At 51.9% G+C, this 24549-nt stretch overlaps 1 protein-coding gene across 2 annotated transcripts in view; it reads right to left on the reverse strand.

The window, feature by feature from the left end:
• Positions 1-24549, reverse strand: part of PHACTR4 (phosphatase and actin regulator 4) — a 67552-nt gene that overhangs the window by 23998 nt on the left and 19005 nt on the right. For both annotated transcript variants that reach the window (XM_080357615.1, XM_080357617.1), the window contains exon 2: positions 19806-19852. In XM_080357615.1, coding sequence (XP_080213741.1) covers positions 19806-19821 — 16 coding nt within the window. In that variant the 5' untranslated portion in view covers positions 19822-19852. The remainder of the gene's footprint in view (positions 1-19805; positions 19853-24549) is intronic.

Here is a 24549-nt window from a genome sequence, read left to right on the forward strand (position 1 = left end):
TGAGAGCGAGGAAAGAGCTCCCGGCAACATAAGCCAAGGAAACGGGGTGTTCTGCTCAAGAGGAAGCTGGTGTGTCAATGCGCGGAGGGGTTTCGCCTCCCAGATGGGATCGAGGAGGTAAGAGTGTTCCCCCCAAGCCAAGGGGGTGATGAAAGAGAAACCTTCCCGCTCTGTGGTGGTGAACGGGGTGTGGAACGATGTGCAGGTTTCACCCAAGTCCTCAGACAAACGTTGATGAAAATTTAAACCATCCAAGCGGACACGAGGAGCCGTGCAGTGCCAAGTGAAGGGAATGTTGGAAAGAGCGTCTCAGCCCACACGCATCTAGCCAGGTGTATAACCAAAATACAACTCCACAGCAATTCCCCTCACTGCTAAAGCAGCAGGAATGTTGGAGCAGGGAGCGTGTCTTCTTCCATTTGAATTTAACAAAGGCAAATTTAAATTAAGCAACTAAGAGTTTATTTTTTATATCAGATCTGGATGGTTGAGGTAACAAATATCCCCCTCAACAGTGGCATTGTGATAAGAAAGATCTCCGGAGTTTAAACGTGTCCACTTAGATTCTTTACTTTTCCATCAAAATTTGTGTTGGGACTGTAGTGAATGTACAGATCACATCACTCAGCCCTGCTCACCCCCCAGTGCGAACCTTCAAACATCCAGGAGCTCCATCTTAACTCAGAGGAAACGGAAAAACCATTTCCAAAAACATACAGGAGCTGGGTGCAGCGTCACAGTGAGCGATCGGGAACCCGAACCCATCTGACAATCCGCGGTGGTTCTCTCCGCCGTAGGAAAAACGCGGTTTTAAGACCAAGATTTAACACCAGCTTTAACACCAGTTTTAACACCAAGCTTTGTACAGCCCTCAAGGTCCCAGAAGCCGCAGTGCTTCAATATCGCTGAATATCACCCCAGCAGGCAGGAAGAGTTCGGGACTGCGGTGCTACCAATACTAAAAATCTTCTATTCCGGGAAACAACGAAAATCCAGATTGTCGATTCGGGCGGCAAAGAGCGGCCACATGTCACCAGTGCTGCAGCCAACACACCCCCAAAAGGGGAAGGTGGTAGTTTGGAGATCTAATAAAACTCCACCTAAGCCACAAACACACCTGGGAGATGCTGCTGGTATTGGCTCCTCCACACTGATCCACAGGCGCACTCCACCTCATCTAAGACTTTGAAACAAAGAAAAAAGCCATTTAAATACCTTCCCATCTGGCAGAGACCCACAAATTCAGTGACAGAGGCTGGGAGACTTGTCCGAGTCTGTAAATCCCAGAATCACAGCACCCAGAATGTGAGGGGTTGAGGAGCCCTGGAAAGCTCATCCAGTGCAATCCCCCATGGAGCAGGAACACCCAGATGAGGTTACACAGGAAGGTGTCCAGGCGGGTTGGAATGTCTGCACAGAAGGAGACTCCACAACCCCCTGGGCAGCCTGGGCCAGGCTCTGCCACCCTCACCCCAACAAGTTGCTTCTCATCTTTAAGTGGAACCTCCTGTGTTCCAGTTTGCACCCATTGCCCCTTGCCCTGTCCCTGGTTGTCACCAGCAGAGCCTGGCTCCATCCTCCTGACACTGCCCCTTTCCATATTGATCCCCAGCAATGAGTCCCCCCTCAGTGTCCTCTTGTCCAGCTCCAGAGCCCCAGCTCCCTCAGCCTTTCCTCACACGGGAGATGCTCCACTCCCTGCAGCATCTTGGTGGCTGCGCTGGACTCTCTGCAGCAGTTCCCTGTCCTGCTGGAACTGAGGGGCCACAGCTGGACACAAGATTCCAGGTGTGGTCTCCCCAGGGCAGAGCAGAGGGGCAGGAGAACCTCTCTGACCTACTGACCACCCCCTTCTAACCCAGCCCAGGTCCCATTGGCTTCCTGGCCACAAGGGCCCAGTGCTGGCTCATGGTCACCCTGCTGTCCCCAGGACCCCCAGCTCCCTTTCCCCTACGCTGCTCTCTTGGTCATTCCCCAACTTACACTGGAACCTGGAGTCAGCTGGAAGGAGGGCTGAAACAAACATCCCTGCAGCTGGAAACGCTACAGAACGCTGAACGCTGCAGCTGGACCTGCCTGGCTTACAGGAGACGAGAGCCATTGCATTTTATATCACACTTGCTGTGAATTAAGAGGGCACAAACAGAGCAGATGACGCATGGTCGGTTAAAGCACAGCAGCTCAAGTGGATATGCCTGAGCTCTTATTTCTGTGGTAGCAAAACGTGAGGCATTCACTTAAATTTCAATGAAAGAGGTTGAGACGGATGCATTTGAACTCACAGCAGCTGCAGTCCAAGAGCGCCCGCAGCTCTGAAAACAAAATGCAATAAAGCCCCTTTGCATTCCATATCATTGATCAGGCCCTAGAAACCATCACTAAGAGAACAGCAAGTCTGTTTGGCAAAGGTGCTTGTAATAAGGTTTGTACCAGAAGCATTAATGCTGGGCTGTGGTGCCCAAGGAGCGAAAAACCCACATTGCAAATTGCAACCGGGTTTGGACTTGAGACGTCGCATCCGCCACAACCCGCTCCTCCTTGAGACAGAAAGGACAAGAACTCCAGCAGCAGAGATGGCAAAGCACAGAGAACAGAAATCCAGCCCAAAAGTGGGTAAAGGAAAGTCCACATTCCAAGCACGGACAAGTAACAAGCGTCCAAAATTCCCAAAGAAATGCAAGAAGGGCTGTTTGACATAGCAGCAAGCTGAAAAACACACAATGAAACCTTTACTTGCTGAGGGACAGGTGTCCTTTAGGAGAAAGCAAAGCTTGGAATAGCAAAGAGCGGCACAGCTGATAGTCCCTTCAGCCTTTTCTTCTAAAACGCAGTACCCAGGAAATCCCAATTACATGAACACTTTGCAGGAGTTCAGGAGTCAGATCTCTAAATCAAAACCAGCGAGACGACCGGTCACGGGTGTAAACGCCCCGTGGGTCCAGCGCTTCCCTCAGAAGTTTCATTTCCTCCCCATCCAGGCTGGCATCCCATTAAAAATCCGCCATCCGCATGTTAATAGCCTGGAAAAGGAACTCTGCCGGATTGTTTCACTTGAAGAACCTAATGGAACCCCTAATGAGCGCAAATATTAGCTCCTCTAATAAAGGCGCTGCTGTTCGCATGCCGGTTCACACCGACGTGAAACGCCGCATTCATCGGCCGTGACTCAGACGTTTCTGTTCCGTGATTCAGCCACGGGAACATTAAGAGGGCTCTTGCACGGTCCCGTCCGCGCAGCCGGGGCTGTTTGAACCCGGCGATACTGGGCGTTTTCCTCCAGAGCCCATCAAAGCAGCCACCGGGAGCTGCAGGAGGTTTGAGGCTCTTTCCTCGCTGGGGATGCACCCACGTGAAACAGCGACCCCGGTTCCTGGTACCATCTTACCGGGGGGCTGGAAGGGAGAAGAACAAGTGGCAGCGCCACGACTCCGCATGCGTTTCACCCCAATCTGCTTGCTAGTAACCACCACCAGAACAAGGAAAATACAAAACAATATATATTATATACAGAACAGCTCTGGCTACTGACAAAGTGACCATTTCTGGGCTGCGCTCTGAAGCGGCGCATGTGGCAGAGCAATCAGGGACCCCGGCACGGCGAGGGGAGCGAGCCAGGCGCTCAATCCGATAGATCACGGACGCCAACGCAACGTGACGCTCTTCCTTTCTGCTCACGCGGTATCAAGTCAGCGCGATACCCGGGGTGGAAATGGAAAATGGTTTATTTATAAGGCGGTTGGCACGGCATTGTTCAGGATCCGTGCGCCTGGATGAAAGGGCGCAGCTTGGGATGAGACAGAGGTGAGGTAACCGCTCCCGACCCGCCTGACTTCCTCCGTCCTTCCTGTGACATTTCCAAAAGGGAAACTCCTATTTCTCAGAGCATTCCTGTCCCCTCGTCCCCACCAATTAGTCAGCACGACCTCAGAAAGCAAAAGGTGGCAGATCCACCACACCTGGGACTGTCTTGGTGCCACCACGTACAGAACTATAGAGGCATTTTGGTTGGACAAGATCCTGGAGTCCAATCGTTCCCCACCCCGGCACTGCCCCACGTCCTGAAACTTCAGGACCGGCAGCAGGTTCAGCCCCACGTTTGGGAAGGGACAATAAAGCTGAGGACACGCTCCGGGAAAGGCTCCTGAGCACGGCGGGTGGCTGAAGACGAGAAATCGCTTCATTGCCACCAGGACCGGGCTGAAGGAAATTGTGCAGTGGTCTTGGGGCCAAGAGAACAGGCCAAAATATTCCCCAGCCTTGTTTTCCAGTGGAAAAAGCGCAACTTTTAATGAAAGCACACCCTAGCCAGCACTGAAAGCACTTCAGTGCCTCCTCACCGTCCACTAATTACAACATGCGCTAAATATTTTGTTTACGAGCAAGGGAATGCTAAGGAATGCAATCCTGACAAAATTAAAGATTCGGTCACATCTTGGCTAACTGGATCCCCGCGGTGACTCATGTGCAGGCGAGGGAACCTCCAAAGCTGACGAGCTGCTTTCTGCAGCACCCTGAAGCAGCATGAGAAGCAATCGCTGGTGAGAGGCCGAGGAAGCGCCGACGCAGGACACGTCCCCACAGAGGCCGGCGCGTCCCCGGCAGCGCAGCGCTGGGAGGCAGGGTGCCCATCTGCCACTTCCAGCTACATTATTAGCAACACATCCAGCAAAAACAGAGGAGAAAATGACATTAATTATTCCATTGTTTCGCAAAGCAATAGGCACGGTGTTAAGCTTGATTTCTGTTGAACCCTCTCTCGCAAAAAAACTAAGATACTTGGAGAAGAACCTATAAACTAATATCACCTAAGGCTTCCCATTGGAAATCACTGGGGATGAAGAACAACAAAACAAACAGAGCTTCAGAACAAATCAAAAATATATCCCTCTCCTTTCAAACCACCACCCAGCACGTGCTTCTAGTCCAGCACAGTACTCAGCCCTATATAAGTATAAGTTGGGGAATGAGCTATTAGAGAGCAGCATAGGGGAAAGGGCCTTGGGGTCCTGGGGACAGCAGGGTGACCATGAGCCAGCACTGGGCCCTTGTGGCCAGGAAGGGCAATGGTACCTGGGGTGGGTTAGAAGGGGGTGGTCAGTAGGTCAGAGAGGTTCTCCTGCCCCTCTGCTCTGCCCTGGGGAGACCACACCTGGAATCTTGTGTCCAGTTGTGGCCCCTCAGTTCCAGCAGGACAGGGAACTGCTGCAGAGAGTCCAGCGCAGCCACCAAGATGCTGAAGGGAGTGGAGCATCTCCCGTGTGAGGAAAGGCTGAGGGAGCTGGGGCTCTGGAGCTGGACAAGAGGACACTGAGGGGGGACTCATTCCTGGGGATCAATATGGAAAGGGGCAGTGTCAGGAGGATGGAGCCAGGCTCTGCTGGTGACAACCAGGGACAGGGCAAGGGGCAATGGGTGCAAACTGGAACACAGGAGGTTCCACTTGAATATGAGAAGCAACTTGTTGGGGTGAGGGTGTCAGAGCCTGGCCCAGGCTGCCCAGGGGGTTGTGGAGTCTCCTTCTGTGCAGACATTCCAACCCGCCTGGACACCTTCCTGTGTAACCTCATCTGGGTGTTCCTGCTCCATGGGGGGATTGCACTGGGTGAGCTTTCCAGGGCCCTTCAACCCCTCACATTCTGGGATTCTGTGATACTGGACAAACCCACCACTTTACAGCTTTATACACATTCTAAATAACCGAGTCCTTTGGCAAAGAGGTAAGTCCATCTATGCCACCTGTAAAACCGATGGGACAAGCTCCGTTCAGCACTACACTGGAGATTGCAAATTAACAGCAAGGACAGCAGTAAATATTAAACCTCTAAATAAGATTAAATTGAAATTAACCCTCAGAGGTAGCGGTATCTTTATCTCTAGCAGCCAGTCTGCAATGTATAGATCATGGTTCACAGGCTAATATCCCTGCTCTGATTCATTAAAGGACTCATGATCCCAAATTTCTCTTCCTACCTCTAATCCTTCAAGGCGATGAGCTACAACCAGAGCTGCCGGCCTCTCTGCCCATCCCTCTGCAAATGCTTCTTTCTGCTTTTAACCCTTCACAAAAACCTCAGCAAGCGCACTCGCTCGTCACGACCGAAGATGAAACCGCAGCAAAACACGGGAACGTTTCCCCTGCCACCCCAAAGGGCTCACTGCGGGCAAACCGCACCGATGCAGCACGTGGTCCTTCAGCACCCAGTGCTCCTCAGGCTGGAGGTGCATTTTGTCCAATGCTGGCGTTAGGCAGCCGGTGCCAGCGCATGCCACCGTTCTGCCCTCAGCTGGGCTCGGGGGACCCCCAGAGCACCTTGGTTCAGCTCTTGGGGAACACCCACCCCCCCGCACCTGCTCGCCCTTCGTTATCGCCCAGGCTGGAAGCTCCTGATTGAAACGCAAGGCGGGATCGGCACACGGGCTCGGCTTCTGGTCAGGGCGAGCAGACACGGCTGGGAGAGAAACCCGAATCCCTCGCTGCGGTTCAGAAATTAAACAGCAGACACATTGGGCTTAAGGCACTGAAATTCAGCAAGAAAAGGACTTTTCGCACCCATGCAACTGAAAACTCTCATAAAATTTGAAATGTTAAACCCCAACTTTAGATTCGCACACAAACATCAGGTTTAAAAGCTTCCTTTCAAACATGCTGTGTTTTTACAAGCCATTTCTACCCGAGCGAATCTAACAGGTAATTACAGGTTTGACCTCCCTCAATTGCACAAATATGCCTTTTGAAACAATGCGGATAAATATTTGCCCAATACAAGAAGACAACTCGGAGAGGAGCCATTCCAGTTTATCAACTTTGTGATGCATGTTGATACAAGCTTTATTCTCTATTTCAGGAACGAGATAACGCTTCCGAAGTTCATTTAGCCAAATATTTCTCATAGATCTGCCGTGGACCACCCTAAACAGCGACCGCGGGTCCCACCCAGACAGGAGCCGCGAGACAGCGCGTGAACCTCAACCCCGGCTCTCCAAACATTGCTCAAGCACCAGCGAGGTGCGATATGGAAACGTGGCGAGGGAAGATCGGTGCCAGCGCCATCACGGCGAGGCGTGAGGTTCGCGTTGTGAATCACCCCCTTCCTTACCCCTTCGGAACTGGCTCGTTGGGGAGGGAATGATGGAATTATGGAGGTCCAAAGGAGCTGAAAGCAAAATGTGAGGATCCTCCCGAAGCGGGTGGCAGAGAGAGCTCAGAACCAGCCCACAACAAGGCATGAAACGCAAGATGTGACAGTGGCAAACTGGCAGCTCGAGAACAGGTCCCCAAAAACCAAGCGCTGCTTACACATCCCGTTGACTCACGCGAGCTGCAGGACAATGCCATGGCAATTGTTTACGGCGTCAAGGTCGTTTCATATAATTAAAGGAAATGTCAAGAGATGAGATAACACCAACAGTTCAGAAGGTAGAAGCCAATCCAACCTTGTGAGAAGCTGTTTCTCCCAGAGCTCCTCACCCTCTTGCAGATGTTGCCCTTCACATATCCCCAGAATCCTCATTTCACATAATCTCACCTCATCCTCTTGCTCCTATGTTTGCAGAGCAGTGACCTTGTGTAGGACCAAGTAGCACCATACCAAACCAGCAACCAAATCCCTTCCTGAGACTATCAAATAACGCTCCATCTACTCGCACGTGGGGCTGGAGACACCCTGAGCTCTGCTGCCGAGAGGAAACGGGCTCCAGCTGAAACAGGAGCGTTTCTGCCAGTGAGGGGTTTGCCCACTGCAGACCCTCAGACCGGGTTTGGACCAGCCGGCCCAAATGCCAACCGCTCCACAAGGGTGAGCTGCTCAAGTATTTGCTTACCTTCTCAGACAACACTTGCAGTGTAAGAGTTCTAGCACACGGCTATTTCAAGTATGTAAGCGAACCAGCTTACAGCCAGCGCAGGGGGTTTGTGTGAGCAGCAGTCTCACCTTCGCTGGCGATGGGATAACCCCAAGGCAGCGGAATTCACTGTGCAAACCTCACACCTCCGTTAAACACCTCAAGATACGGGCTCGGATCAAAGAATCAAAGAGTCCAGCGCAGCCACCAAGATGCTGAAGGGAGTGGAGCATCTCCCGTGTGAGGAAAGGCTGAGGGAGCTGGGGCTCTGGAGCTGGACAAGAGGACACTGAGGGGGGACTCATTCTTGGGGATCAATATGGAAAGGGGCAGTGTCAGGAGGATGGAGCCAGGCTCTGCTGGTGACAACCAGGGACAGGACAAGGGGCAATGGGTGCAAACTGGAACACACGAGGTTCCTCTTAAATTTGAGAAGCAACTTGTTGGGGGTGAGGGTGTCAGAGCCTGGCCCAGGCTGCCCAGGGGGTTGTGGAGTCTCCTTCTGTGCAGACATTCCAACCCGCCTGGACACCTTCCTGTGTAACCTCATCTGGGTGTTCCTGCTCCATGGGGGGATTGCACTGGGTGAGCTTTCCAGGGCCCTTCAACCCCTGACACTCTGGGATGCTGTGAATCCCCCAGCAGAGATGATCCACAGAGCTCCAGAGCACCCCGTGACTCCATGAGGTTACAACTCGCGCTTCCCGGCGCTGCTGGTGGGGGAGAAAGATTTGACAGGCAAACATCAGAGCAAACTCCCACCATGGCACCCAAAGAGCTCCCACCTCGAGACCAGCAGCACCAAAACTCAGTTTTTGCTCATTCTTCCTGCAAGCTGAAAACCAATCTTTAAGTGGTCCAAAGGAAGCCGTGGTGAAAAGCAGGTCCATGGGGATTAACCTGGCAGGGTCCTGGGCCTGTCGCACGCTGTTCAAAGCTGCAGACCACGGCTCCAGGGAACATCCTCCACGCAGCAGTTCCAGCGAGGACACATCAGAGCGAGCATTCCAACTGGTGTACAAGATTTAGGGTGTATAAACAGAAACGTTAAACCATTTCTCCATGCACTTTGGGTGTGAAATAGGGACTTTGCTCTTGTGCTGGATTCCCATCTAAACAACCTTGCAGAAGGCGCTGGCTCCCTCAATGCAAGAGCATCATCCCAGGACCCTGAAATTACCCATCTAAACCCATTACCGTATCAACAGTGGGACAAGCTGGCCCCTGGGCACCTAAACTGAACTCAGCTGGTCCAAAATATCAAGTGGCCCCGTGGCTACCCCAGCCCACGTGCTCTCCCCACAGCCCAGACACGAGGCAGCAGCAAACGCTGTTCTCACCTTGGTCAAGGGAGTAGGAAAGAATCAAACGTCACCAAAAAATCCTGCAGTTCTTACCAAGAGTCAGATTAACCTTAAAAATACCCCAAACAATCTACAAAAACAAAGCTTGGAAACGAAAGGCCGACTGGCCCTTTGATGGAACTTTCCCATATTTATGGAAATTTCTGGTTTGGCAAACAGATCTGCTCACTTAGTGGGTGTTGCAGAGATCACTGCTTCACTGATGCTGAAAGAAAGAGGCCTGTTTCATCGGTCATTGAGCCTCTGGCTGCAGAGTAGAGAAAAACGTTTTCCTTGACTTTGAAACTGCAGCCGTAATTCTCTCCAGGGTGTAGGTTTTACCTCTCGCACAACACACGGCAACCTCATCTCTGTCTGTAACCGCAGGACTGTAAACGGCTGTGTTTTGCCCCAATGCAACTGTCCTGGTTTTGTTAAAAACAAGTTTCTCTTTTGGTGAATTTGCCTGTCAGCTCAAGCTTCATATCAGCTGCATTTTCCTGGAGAACCAGAGCCATGTTTTGGTAACACAGCAATGGAATGTGAGGTTATGGATGAGCACGGATGGACATCTGGAGAGAGGGACAACGAGAAACCGGTGACCAGAAACTGACCAACGGAGCGTGACATCCCATTCACGGGATACTGCATAGAAAAGGGGGAGAGCACGAGGATCTCGTCCCTTTTCCCTATGGCGACATGAGGAGAGGACCTTGCGAGTCGTCCCTGCGAACTGAGGCCAGTGACGGACTGAATCCAGCTCCGGTTGGCTGCAGAGTCCAGTCCAGGACTTCGGCTGCCGGCTCTGCAGTTGCCGGGACTTTCAAGATTGGTTTTGTATATTTTGTGTTATTTTCTCTATTTTTATCAGTAGCATTAGTAAAACATTTTTAATGTTTCCAACTCTCTTCTCTCTGTCCTTCTTTCCCTCCCGATCGCCTGTGCTGAGTGGGGAGGGGGAGAGGGGGTTAACAATACATCTGCCAGGGTTTATTGTCACCCCGCAATCTAAACCCTCAACAGCAACCAAGGACACGACCTGACCCGGCAGTGACGACGCTGCCATTCCGGCTCCTGACAAACCCTGCGCCAAAGCCCTGGAACCTGGAGCTCTGCGGGTCCGACGGAAAAGCAACCCCTGTCTATAGTGAACGAGCAGCCGAACACACGTCAGGGCTTTTCTCTCTCCTCCCTATGTGGTCATCTCGCTTCTCATGTTCTTGGTCAGTTCTTGTGTTTTCCTGACATCGGTTACCTTGCAATTTGTCAGACCGCTTAATAATAAAATCAAGATAATCCTTTAAAAAACCCCACTAGTTACATTTGTTTAGAACAACCGCTACAGGCAATCGACACATAAAAATCAGCCTTTCAATCCAGGCCTGATTACACTCCGCAAATGCGATGGGAACAATGTCCGGCACAGGAACTCAGCGGCGGGTTCCCGATGCCAGGAAGGCGTGACGAAGGGAAGTCTCCTTTTGTCCTTGTTCTTCAGTTCTTTTCCTAGACGTTTATTTCGGGATCTTGGAGTGAACGGCTTCATAAGGCAACAGGGTGCTCGTTATCAAACCCGGTAAAACAAAAAATCCAGCACCGCTGGAAAATAGTGCCCCAGATACCACCTCCCAAAATTATCCCTAGGAACACTGGTCAATACTTTATCCTGAATAGGAAAATAAGAAAAAGCCTGGAACTGATAGGGAGTGTGGAGGGTGCCAGACTGACTAGTATAATCCCATTACAGAGTTATCCAGAACAAGCAGTTTGCTCAAAATTTGAGAGATAACAGGATTAACTTCATGTTCAACATCGTTTCAGCCTAATGACTGCAGAATCACCCCTCAGGCTCTAATGTCACTGATTCAACAGGGGATTCCCATCAACCCCCCACCCTGCCACCCCCAGCTTTGAAAGCCTGTTCATTAGCGTCAGCATCTTAAGTTAATTACTTTGAGAGATTTTCCTTTCCTCCTCAAAGCAAAATGTAACTTAACCCCTGCAACACACAACCCTTGAGCAGAACAAGCTGCTGCCTTCCCCCAGGAAGGGACCACGCTTACTTTGCTCATCACCACTAATGTCTCCAAGATTTAATGTCAAGATCAAAGGTCTGGGCAGGGGGAAAGCGGCAGTTTATTCAACATTTTGGTTGAATTTCAACAAACAGCATCGCAGAGGCTGGTTATAGTCCCCTCAATGAGGAAGGGTCAGCCTTGAGTCTGCCTAACCGGCCTCCCTGAGATGGGAGAAGGTGTTGAGACCTTGGAGAGCAGAGCCGCCAGCAGATGCGCCCGGCCAGGATCACCCCGAGTCTCCAGGAGCGATGCTCCTTGCCAGCCCATGACTCACGCTCGCCTTGGACACGAGTCCCTTTTGCAGCCCTGCTGGGGAAGGAAAGGGAAAACATACAAAGCAAACAGCACACGGAGCCTGTGGGAGAGAGCTGAGGAGAACCACAGGAACCGGGCTGTGTTTTTCTATGGGATTTTTATATGGAGCACAGCAAGTTATTAAATTGCACCTTTTCAAGTGCAAGGGGTGGCTTTTGTTCGGGTGCACTACAGCCGTTGGGCCACCCTGATTATTTTGCCCCTAATTTGATGCAATTGCAGCACAACAGCAGGGGTTGCAGGCACACAATAGATTCACAGAAGCATTTTGGTTGGAAAAGACCTTTAACATAATTGAGTCCAACCACTCCCCACCCCTGTCCCTGCCCCGTGTCCTGAGAGCCTCATGTCCGTCTGTCCAACCCTCCAGGGCTGGTGACTCCAGCACTGCCCTGGGCAGCCTGTTCCAATGCCCCACAGCCCTTTGGGGAAGAAATTGTTCCCAAATTCAACCTCAACCTCCCCTGGCGCAACTTGAGGCCGTTTCCTCTGCTCCTGGCGCTTGTTCCTGGGGAGCAGAGCCCGACCCCCCTGGCTCCAAGCTCCTTTCAGGCAGTTCAGAGATCAGAAGGTCTCCCCTCAGCTCCTGTTCTCCAGCTGAACCCCCAGGTCCCTCAGTCTCCATCACATTGTGCTCCAGCCCCTCACCAGCTCCGTTCCCTCCTCTCAACTCGCTCCAGCACCTCCAGGGTTTCTCGGAGTGAGGGGCCCAGAACTGCCCCAGGGTTGGCGGTTCGGTCCCCCGGTGCCCAGCACAGGGTCCCCCCCGTTCCCGCCGTGTTCCGGTCCCGCCACCCGCCCGCCCCCTGGCGGCCGCAGCGCAGCACCGCGCCCGTTCGCGCATCCCGGGGGGTTTGCGGGGCCCGGGCCAAACCCGCCGAACGCGCCGCACCCAGCGGGCTCAGCCCCGGTCCCGGGAGGGGAATTCACAGCTCTCAGCACCATTCCAGCCTCTTTCCGTGACTTCAGCACAATCTGCTTCTATTTCCACCTCTAGATTTCCCTGTCGACCCCGGCGCCGGGAGCAGCGATGCCCGCACACACATGCATACATACGGGGGATTGCAGGCTGAAATGGGAAATACTGACAAAAGGACCGAGCCGCTGTGAGGAAATAATCCAGCTGATTTACACCAACATCCAGCTTTACCTCACACCCTTCAACAAGCTCAGCAGGCACCAGCATCCTCTGCGGTCCTGAATCTGCAAAGCTCAGCTCAGAGATAAATCAGCCAACACAGGCTAAATGCACCTACAAGTGGAATTTAATAACACCTATAAATATTATTTCTCATGTACAAGGGAATATAAATTTATCACAACTCAGCTATAAGTCCCTCCGAAATCCTAAAATCTGCGCTTCACGGGGGAAGACAAAGCCAGGCTGGGCTGAAGAGCAACGTTCTTCCTGACCAAGCCGTGGTTTTCGCTCGCCCCATCACAGCTGGATCACAGCCTGTAGAGAAAGCCACCCCAGTCCTCCGGGTTCTTGTTGTGCTCAAGTGTTTTAGGGGTCAAAAGACACCTTAAGAAATGAGAGCCAGGCTCCTTTTCACGCCAAATGAGAAAGAAACAGCTCAAACGGTGACGTGGGCAGCGACAACGTGTTCAGCCCGCTTTGTTCAGGCACCGGCTCGGGTAACAGGGTTTACAGCTCACCGGGGCAGCGACGGGAACGGGAACATTCAGTATTTGGTTTTTAAAAAGCCATTCAGCCCGGACACATTGTTGCTGTGTGAACCAAGGAAAGCAGTAATAACAGCAAAAAATCACTTCATTTCTATTAAACCAGCGTACCTCTGGTTCCAGGCCAGCTCCTCTTCTACCCGCAGCCCCAGTAAAATCAGCTGCTAAAATCCTTTGATGGAATTTACAGGCGTTCCAGAGAACAAGGGGAATTTAACGTCCAACAAGTTGAATACGAAAAGGAGAAACTCAGGAAATCTGACCCTTCTGGTCCATGTCCTACTTACTGCATCACAATAACTCCAGCCTGAACTATCCGCAGAATTGATTACGTGTCCTACAAGGTCTTATCTCTTAGCACAAGGAATAAGAGCGTTCAGCTCAATCACGAAGCACTTTGGCAGACAGGACATTTCCCACCCAACATCAGCCTTTGCCGCTGCCTCGCTCGGGCTGGCCCGGGGGCCCAAACGTCTCATTCCCAGCACATCCACAGCTTAGCCGTGAAACTACAAAACCAGCAAAATTCCCCTCTGCACAGAGCTATAGAGAGAAACCGCACGGCCGTTCGCTACAAAACAGCTTGAAAAGTTGCTAGAAATGGGGTGCTGCAGAATTACGAGGTCTCTGGCAGGTCGGCAAATAAACCTCTGTAAAGCACTTGGCTTGCAGGCCAGGGGGAAAGGCGGCAGGAGTTCAGACACCTGCGCAAATCACGGAGGGCTTGTTGTTAGTGGAATTATTGGGTATTTATTTCCCAAAATGCCGCACCAACTAGTATATGGGCAGCAGATCCGAATCACTCGCAAATACAGCAGGCAGGACCCCCTCGCTGCCCCGGGCACCCCGGCAGCGCTCGGCACATTAATGATACTGAGAACTACAACACCCATCGCAAATTTAAGAACAAAAGGCTGTCAGAATAATGTCCCCAAGTACTTTGCCAGCTTGGCAAGCGCACTTGACTTATTTACAATAATGCTTTCAGGCAGGTGAGCAGGCGTTCTGTACTGCACCTCGTTTACAAGTCAAATGGTCTCCATTGGAACAGGGATCGGTTCAACCCTCCGGTAAATCCAACTAAGGAACAGCAGAATTTTGCCTTTCTGCATGCTTGCAAATTAGCATCCTTCAGCTGTAATTAAGTGCTTAATCCCAGGCACTTTGACCCCTTTGGCTCTCTCCTGTTGTATGGCACAAAGCAGTCACATTGCTATATACCTCATAGACAGGATCTCAGAAGGGAATTGCAGCTTCTGTGTCTTCCTGGGAGAAAAACCTCTTCTTTTGTTCCAGAACAGACGGTATAAAGAGATTTCCAGTGGCTCGCTCACATCAGCTGTTTCCTCCGGCAGAATCCAGGGCTCTGTGACAGCGAACACTCAGCTCTGCAATGCTCTGTGTTCCACCTGCAGATCCACCCGGAAAACACCCAAATCCAGCAGCCCGGCTTAAACCACAAATCACCATCCTCAAAACACTCCAGCTCAACAGCAAGGTGCATGTTTGACAAGTTTGCCCTAAATGATGCTGAACAGTTCGTTAATACCCCATCCAAGCAGCTGATTTCAGCTGAAACTGAGGCGCCTGTCCTGGTTTTGTTAAAGACAAGTTTCTCTTTTGGTGAATTTGCCTGTCAGCTCAAGCTTCATATCAGCTGCATTTTCCTGGAGAACCAGAGCCATGTTTTGGTAACACAGCAATGGAATGTGAGGTTATGGATGAGCACGGATGGACATCTGGAGAGAGGGACAATGAGAAACCGCTGACCAGAAACTGACCAACGGAGTGTGACATCCCATTCACGGGATACTGCATAGAAAAGGGGGAGATCACGAGGATCTCGGCCCTTTTCCCTATGGCGACATGAGGAGAGGACCTTGCGAGTCGTCCCTGCGAACTGAGGCCAGTGACGGACTGAATCCAGCTCCGGTTGGCTGCAGAGTCCAGTCCAGGACTTCGGCTGCCGGCTCTGCAGTTGCTGGGACTTTCAAGATTGGTTTTGTATATTTTGTATTATTTTCTCTATTTTTATCAGTAGCATTAGTAAAACATTTTTAACTTTCCCAACTCTTTTCTCTCTGTCCTTCTTTCCCTCCCGATCGCCTGTGCTGAGTGGGAAGGGGGTGAGGGGGTTAACAATACATCTACCAGGGTTTATTGTCACCCTGCAATCAAACCTCGACAGTCACCACCAGGGCATTCCAGCGGCAGCAAGCTCAAGAACCCCGAATGGGGCTGCTGGCCTTTCGGCAAAGCTCTTCAGCAAGCAGATCCGCTCCAGAGGTGCGAGGTGGGAACTCACCATCTCTCTCCTCAGGTTCAATCTAACAACCTACAAGCCAAACATTTTACATCCTTCCACTGCAGCTTTCACTGCTGCTAAACACAAAAGGCTTCATAAACAACGGAATAGCGAGAAGAAAGTCACTTGGCAGACGCTTTTGAAGCAGAAAACTGGCTTTCCTGAGCAGGTTTTGTTTTCTCCTAACAAGCTTTGCGCATCTGTAGTTTTCTGTTCTCTTCTACTTGTACATGTGTTTTGTGTAGATGGGTTTCTTCGTGATGTGGTTCAGAGGTTGACTTGGCAGTCAACTCCATCTTACAGCTCTTTTCCCACTAAAATGATCGATGACTCTATGATTCTACACAGTGCCTGCCTGGGGGAGATGCTGAGCGTGGTGGGCTTGGGAAAGAGCATAAGAGGGACCCACACACGTTCCATGCAGCAGCCATATGAAAACAAAGTTATTTTCAGATCCCACGGCAGCAGATTGATGGAAACCAGTGATTAAAGCACCTTTGGGACAAGTCACGGTCGTTGCAGCTTTATTGTTGTGTCCACCTCCCTCTGAGCATCACTCTTTCAAAAGGCAGCGATGCCAGAAGCTGATGGGACAATCCAGCCCTGGAAGAGCTTGGTGATGTCTTCTTGATCTCAGAATCCCTTCCAGACAGCAGGGCTGCGAGGATGTGGGCAGCGAGGGGTGTAACTACAAGGTATTGCCTCTGCAGACACGCTTTGACCCAGAAGTGATCTAAAACACCCATTACCCATGCACACACGAGGATCACCCACTCATTTCCACATGGGTTTTGAAGCTCTGAGCACCTGAGGGTACTGCTCTCGTTTTCAGGGCCGCAGACGGAGCCGGGCCGGCAGCCGCGCGTCCTGCCCAGGACAGGCAGCAGAGCTGGCGCCAGAAGAAGCAAGTCCTCACCTTTGAGCCATTTCCCCTACTCACACTATAGTTGGAGTCTCTGTCTCCAAAAGCAGCAGATTCATATCACACTGATTTCCTTACGAGGCAAGCGGCCCAGAAGTCAGCAGAGATGCTAAAACCAATGACTTTGTTTGCACAAAGGTGAAGGAATCAAAGAGTATTTCCTATTTTGAGCAGGAAAAGAATTGGAAAAAATGTAGCACAGCAGGAGATAGAGGGGATGAAAGTCAAAGGGGAAGAGAGTCAGCTTTGAATTAAATAACTGCAGCAGATTCCTCAAGCACCGATAAACTTCGTAATTCAAGTGCTATTCTAAAACCCCCCAGCTTTGTGCATGCAAAAGCTACACCAGTAATATCCCCAAATGCATCGCAGAGCCCCACAGAGCCCGAGACCTTTCGGGGAAACTACCCAAAGGTTGATATCCCAATACCTGCAGAGGGTTGGTTTTAGTTTTGAAGATCTCACAGCCTTACTGTCGGATGAAATGCCACGTAAGACAATCCTGTGGCTAAGAAAAGGGTCCAAACTAGCTCAGTATCACACTAAGATGTGTGAGCGCTCTTTGGGAGGGGTCTGGGCAGCAACAGTGTGGGCAGCAGGCAGGACAGCGGAAACGAGCTCTGAAAATAGAGCATGATCTTCGGCCGCACGGCGGGAACCATCTGAAGAGGGGAAAGGTGTCGCAGCAACACTTCAACACGTCACCCGTGTAGGTGGGACCTCGGACATACTTGTGTATATTTAGATGCCATGTATTGCTCTCACTAAGCTCCGTCCTCCCGCTAATGACCCGGGTCTGCACAGACCCCGCACTCAGGCACAATCCATCGCCACCACCCCCAGCTCCCAACGGGACCCGCGGGTCCCACCGTTTCCAAATGTGTTCCATCTCCGGCAGGTCTCACAGCTCGGGCTGAGGCCTCGGGCTGATGACCCACACAAGCTGCTGCGACTTGAGCAGTCTGCGCATTCACTAGGTCAATGCCAGTCAAGCAGGCACAGCCTATAGCAGAGTAACGTGGTTTTGCTTAAGCCCAGCATTAGAGTGAAAAACGAAGCCACCTGATGCTGCCCTACCTACGACACACACGCGTCCGAATTACCCCGGAGAGACAACGTGATAAATTATTGGCGCTTGCTCAGGGCCACGTCCCAAGGCTTGCAAGAAGTTTCTCTATATTCTTCTCCATGCAACCCAGCGCAGGGTTGAGAGCAAGTTTTAAGTTGCATACCTGTATTAAAATAACCGTGTAGAGACAAGCTCTGAAACTTTGCTGCAGCCGCCTGGAGACCGTGCTCCCACCGGTCCTCAGGGATGAGCGTGGATTAAAATCTGAAGACACCAGCAAATTTCACTTGTAATTAGGCAGGGCAGGCAGCCAAGGAGGGCTCCCCGCCCCCACGGCCAGCGAGGCCTGACAGCTAAAAGGATTGACGCCTCCCGGTGCGGTCCCAGCGGCCACCCGAAGCACAGCGACCGCGAACACGCGCCAATGCGGTTAAAACAAAAGCCAGCCATGCAGCGTTGTGAATGCAGTTAATACACAACCAGTTAAGGATAGCGGTACGGCAAAGAGCACCAGGCTTTGGGGAACAAAGGGCACTGAGCTCAGCTCCGCTCCTGCCCGCAGCTCCGCCTTACCTCGTCTCCAGCCCGGAACAACCCCGCGGTCCTGAGCTTAGCAGCGCCTGGAGAATGAGCGTCCTTAAAAGCAAAGTCATTTTAAGGAAATCATAATAAAAGACCCATCTGCTTATTGTGTCTTTCATATGGGGCTCTGAGCTCCCAGCACAAATAAGGCAACAGGTAAAGCTTCACAACCAGCTGTGTGGGGTGTCTGTGCGTGCAAAGATCAAGTACAGAGCCTAAGCTTGCACAGCTGTATTTGCTCAGAGGGAAAGGGGAGGTAATTTTCCTTAAATTGGCAAAATGCAAGCAGAACGTACGGCCTTTCACATCCCAGGCCACCAGCGCTGCCCAAACGAGGAGTCAAAGCTCTCGGTAACCTCAACAGGCTCCGAGCCCACAGACCTACCCCCAAAACTGAGCTCAGCTGCACGCAAAAGGGACAAAAAGCCTTGCGGTACGAACGCAGCTGGCAGGGCCGAGTCCTGGCGAACAGGCAGAGCCCAGTGCTGCTCGAAGCCGCCCCATGAGTGCAGGCTGGAGACATGGAAAAGCTCACCCTGCCGCTGTCTGGGCCTGATCCTGGAGCCGTTGCCTCCACAGCCACCGCTGCACCACGGCTGCTCGCTTCCCCCGCCCTCCCCTCCCAAAGCCAGCATTTGGGATTAATTTGCCATGAGCAACCACCACAAATTAACCGTGCACCTTACAGGGCAACAATTAGAGGGCACCGCGGCAATTCTTGCCGCCAGGATTATCGGCGTGACGTGGTTTTGTGCATCTACACTTGGCTCGTGGCTGTTCCAGCTGGGACACCAGCTTCCAAGAGACCGGCTTTGCAGACAAGCCTGGGCCATGTGCTGCGCCAAGCACACCACGCTGCTGCCAAATACGTCCATTCTCGAGTTTTAAGGCTGGCATCACCTGGCTACATAGGAATGATCTAGAAATAACATTCATGGGCACAGAGCTGCACTTCATTGCAAGTTAGAAGTCGCCAACTGCAACATTGTGGTCCTCGACATGAGGTCAATATGCTCCATGGAGACTCATTGAAATGAGAGGGGAAAAATGGCTATTTAGCTGCTTTCTTCCACAGCCACCTTAGGCAAACAGATGGAGAAAAACATTCAAGGCAATCTCTGCGTCAAAAATCTACCAGTTTTAGTGGCAAGCATATCCTAACCACAATGAGTTTGCTCGCCTCAGGGCAAGCAGCACACGGAGCCTAAAGCAAGAGCTTTAAAGCCAAATTTTGTTTAATTAAACAAATAATCCTACATCTTCTGTAAGACAGAGCAGCCTCGAGAAATAAATACAGAAAGATGTGAGGAGCTACCGTGAGCTGATCCTTCTTTACAGCCTTGCTCAAGTCACGCACCAGCTCAACTCCCACCTAGCAGAAAAGGGATTTTAGCTGGTTTCAAGAGCTTGGGATATCCAGTAGACTCGTATTCCCAGACTGCAGACTTCAAAAAAGATCTCCCAGAGGTCCAATACAGCTTTAATCAGATCTGGCCCACACCAGTAGTGCAGTCCCATTGCAACCAATGCACCTGCCCAACCAGCTCATTTTCTAACCGGTTACATCGAAGACACAAAGTTCAAGGTAATAAGGTTGTTTATAAAGGTTAATCAAGGAGGAAATCACCAGTCCACAGTGTAAGGTATCCAGGAGCATACTCACCGGTGTTCTCTTCCATTCCTCTTGCACACGAGCTTTCCGAGCAATTCCTACAAAAACAGGAAACAAAATTGATATATGAAATTCCAAGTGTGACCAAAGCCCGGCTTTAGTTTCACTTCTGTAGCAGCTCCGCTCAGTCTACACAGAACCAGGAGGGACCTAGAGCAGAAATCCTGCCGCAGCAAACCGGGAATGTGCGGCATCTTCACTCCCCTCTGGAGACACCCCGGACTATAATCACACACAAGAAAAGGGAAACAAAATTGAGGTGTAATAGTGTTTGTTCCCTGGGAAAACATCCCCCATCTGCCCCTTCAAGGGGACATGTAAAAGGGAACAGCTAATGCTTATCTAGCAAAGACAGAACAGCACGTGCTCGGGAAGTATTTTAGATGTCACAAGACACTGAGACAGTTCTGAACGTACTGGGGGAAAAACAGACAAAAGGAGGAATTAGGATTTTAGCAGCAAAGCGGCTTTTCTCTGGAGAAACTTCTGAAATGAGCTGCAAGAGGAACTAAGTTTGGGGAAATCAGGAGACGCCTCGATTCTGATATATAACATAGCATGGTAAAAACACATACGGCATTTTAGAAACAGAGAGAGGTTGCAGTTCAGACTAAGACAACCACGATAGGAAACGTCAACGGGCACAAGACATTGGGAAAGAGCTACAAAATCAGCTCATCTCCAGTGCTCCAAACTCAAATCCAGCCTTTACAACTAGCCCATTTCAGCCCAACGCTTCACCGTGGACCCCCGGGAGCTCAGCCTGGGCAAAGCGCGGCTCGGTGGCCGTAACGCGACGTCCGGCGGGACGGATTGGCACCGGGGATGCGCTGAGCACACAGCACGTGCTGGGCACAACCCCAGCGCACCGGCGCTGAACCCGGCCCAAAGAGCCAGCGCCAGCAGCGCTTTTAGGCTTCGCTTTGCTGAACTGCGTGGGCGAAACGCTTCCTTTGATCAGACAAGCACGCTGCAGGCTACTTCTCTCCGTTAGAGCTCAAACAGCATCGTGGCAATGTTCGTAGATGGGGGAACACCTCGACGGAGCCGTTACGCTCTCAGAGCATCACTGCTAATCGCAGTGTTTAAACAGCTTGGCAAAGAGAAGCACTACCCGTGCAGACCCCCGGGCAGCCCAAGAACATCAGGTCGTGGTTTCAGAGGCAGATCGCCACGAGGTTACATGAGAAACACCCTCACAATCTCTCCAGCTTAGTCCATTAACACCTAAAATCCGGCTTTGGCACACGTTTCAGATGCGCAATTTGGTACATCCAGGCGATGTGTCTATTCTGAGGGCAGCATTTGCAAAAACTACAACGAGTGCTCCTCACTGAAAGCAGAAGAGCCGTGATGGTTTTTATAAACACCATTAGCAAGTCAGCATCTCACCCAAAGCCCAGTTACAGCGTCTTTGCTGCACAGGGGGTTTGCAGGCAAGCTCTCCTGTCCTGCCCCTTCAGCAACCCCTTCTGGGGAGGGAAAGTAGAAGAAAACAAAACCGGACACCTCAAAACCTACTTGGACCTCAGGACGGGTGACAGCAGCCCTCCCGCTCCCAGAGATCACTCTAATTTGCCTTTCAAGGGCATTGCTGCACGTATTCCAAGGGGCACATTTGTGCCTGGAATGCTAATCGGGGCATCCGGACGCTCGCTGGACATGCCAAGGACACCTGTCATGGCCCAACGGAGGGGTCCTGAGCCAAACGCTCCATCCGCAGTCATCTGTTAATGGAACGAGCATCAAAGACACATCGAAAGCAAAACAAGACAAAGGGACGCCAGGGTAGAGCAGGGGGGCAAAGGCAGGACTGCGGCACCGCCACGGTGCCAACGCAGGAGCGCACGTCTCCGGCTCCGCTGAGACACAGGCACCTTCCCACCGAAGCGATGGGTTACGCGGTGCGGATCCTGCTGCTGACACCAGCTCGCACTGCCTGACTGGAGGCTGTTTGAGACAACCTGCCCCTCAGAACAGAAAGTCACTTTATCCCCTGCTTGCTGATGCTTCCCAGGTACGTAAGACTGAGAAAATGTGGGGTTTGCATTTCCTTTAGCACCACACACGCACCGCTCCTCTGAATATTCATGTCCTCAACGCGCTCGCACATTCCCTGGCCCTGACGCTGTGTGAAATTCCTGTTAGCGGCACAGCTCCTTTCAGCGCCCGGGATCCCCGGCCTCGCAGCCCCGTGCTGCTGCTCGGCACCGCAGCACATCCGCAGCCTTCGTCTGCCTCGCTACTTCAAACACTTCACCTTGGTTTTCTCCAGCTCTTCGTACCAATCTAAGAATATATTCCTGTTCCATTGACCCGTCTCTGAACTCTCAGCAGCAAGGTGATGGTTTTTTTCCAGCCAGGCAGCTAATCCACACACAACAGAAAACGACAGCCACGCTGCAGCATTTTCTATGCTGGTTTTTACCGTTTCTCCAGCCTCACGGCGCTCTCTGCTGAAGTGACAAGTTCAGCTGTCCCAGCGCGTGTGCTCAGCTCCGTTTCAGCCCCCTTGGGATGCGGTCCCGGGGAAACACAAGCCCATCCAAGCCCAGAGTCCAGGTGCACCCAGCACAGCCTGGGCAGGGGGGCTTGTCCTGCTCTGCTCTCCTCACCTGGAGCATTCACTGTGCGCAGGGCTGGGGACACAGGACAAAACCAAGAGACTAAGATGCTACAGAGTGTCCAGAAGAGGCTGGGAAACTGGTGGAGGTTTGGAGGTGAAGCCGGATGAAAAGCGGCTGCAGTCCCTGGGTTTGCTCAGCTGGAGCAGAGCAGACTGAGCGCAGAGCTCATGGGCTGCAGGTTCCTCAGCAGGAGCAGGAGGGGCAGGGTGAGCTCTGCTCTGGGACAGTGACAGAGCCCAGGGAGCGGCAGATGTGCCAGGGAGGGTCAGTGGGACATGGGGAAAAGGTTCTTCCCCAGAGGTGCTGGACACTGAACAGGCTCCCAGGGAGGGGTCACAGCCCCAACCTGACAGTGCTCGAGAAGAGACTGGACACCGTCCTCAGCCACACGGGGTGAGCTGTGGGGTGTCCTGTGCAGGGACAGCAGTTGGACTCTGATCCTGTGGGTCCTCCCAGCTCAGGACATTCCGTGGTTCCAGACCTGCTCCCATGCCTTCCCCCCTCTCCCCGTCCAGCACCGATCCAGCTGCCCGGGCACAGCCAGAGCTGACCCCGCTGCAAACCAAACTCTTCCAGAGGAGCACACGGTGCGTGGGGAAGGACAAGACCCTGATAGACCCAAACACCACGAAGCTGCACACTGAGCTGCCACTGTTTTTTCCAGCCTCCATCAAGCCACATAGGTCAGTTTTACCCACTTTCCCATGGTCTCATTTTCAGCAACACATCCCCATACTGAACATTCTATTTCCAGCTCCTCCCCAGCAAAGCTCATCAGCCGAGCCCCTGTCCTCACGAGCGTTTCCGATCCAGCACCGCTCATCTCCAGCAACACCCAACAGCTTCAAAAGCCCACGGGATGCTTCCGAAAGTCCAACTCAAAACCAAGCCAATGTTGCTTGTTTTTCCCAACTGAACTAGCGAACTGACAGCTCCTCCAAACACAAGTGGCACGTTACTTCTCCGCAGCATCTGCCAACGGGTTTGCCTCCGGCGTGGAGAGCCAGTTTCCATGCTGGCTCAGCTTTAAATCACCACTCCAGAGAGGGACGTGACAGCAGCCGGGCAGCTACTCCAGGGTTTTACTGTAATGAGACACAAAACCGGAGGCTGTATTGGGAAAAAAAAGCATGTGGGGGAGAGAAAGGATGTTCTTAAAGTCTTGAACTGCACCCACCAGCTGGAGGGAGAGGGAAGCATTAAAAAACACCCAGTAGCCTGAGGACTGAAGTTCTGCATTAATACACACCATTAGTGATATAGCCATGAAATGAAACCAAACCTAGAATGTATTTTATTTTGACCTAACACGGCGCTAGTAACAGTCAGTAAACGAGTATAATATAATTCATTATGCTAGTTCAGTCCTTTGCTTTACGCTGTTAAAAACGGTGTTACTGCAGCAGCAGCCCGAAGGCCAAACCAGATGACGGCTGGGCCCAGCGAGGGATTGCTCCTGCCTGCGAGAATCGTAACTATAACAAGAAACGGGACAAGAAGGAGGCAGCCTGCTCTTCCAGCACCCAGTTTAATCCAGGGAGGTTGAGTTTTCATCCCCAGCTTGGTACATTTGCCTTGAAAGGTTGAACCAAACCATCACCAGGACCCTTCTCAGGGCATCAAACCCGGACACCGAGGTTTCCGAAGAGCAAAACCTTCCCAACTGCCCCACCAGATCTGCCCATCCATCCCGTCTTACAGATGCAATTAAAAATCAAAATCAACGCTTTATTCTCTCATCAATCAATGACTCATTCCGGGAAGGCAGATGAGCGGATTTTTGCAAAGCTGAGATAACTCCCCGCGGCACTACGGGTGTGCTGCCGCGGCGCCCCCGGGGAAGGGCGCAAGGAACTCCATTTATCTGCCAGCCCTGAGATTAAGAGCACGGTAAACAACATTAAAATTCTGTTCTACAAAGCAGAATAACTCGGCAGCACAGAGCAGCTCTCCCGGGGCAGCTCGCAGCGCGGGCGCACAGACACCAGCTTAAACACCACCAGGGAAATTCTTCAAAAGCCTAAACAGATCGATCACGCCAAACGCACCACTATAAATCCCAAGACAAGGTGTGGGGGTGAAGTCAACCTGCTACTGGGCCGAGAGGC

Source organism: Nesoenas mayeri, assembly GCF_963082525.1.
Source record: "Nesoenas mayeri genome assembly, chromosome: 21".
NCBI classification, from domain to species: Eukaryota; Metazoa; Chordata; class Aves; order Columbiformes; family Columbidae; genus Nesoenas; species Nesoenas mayeri.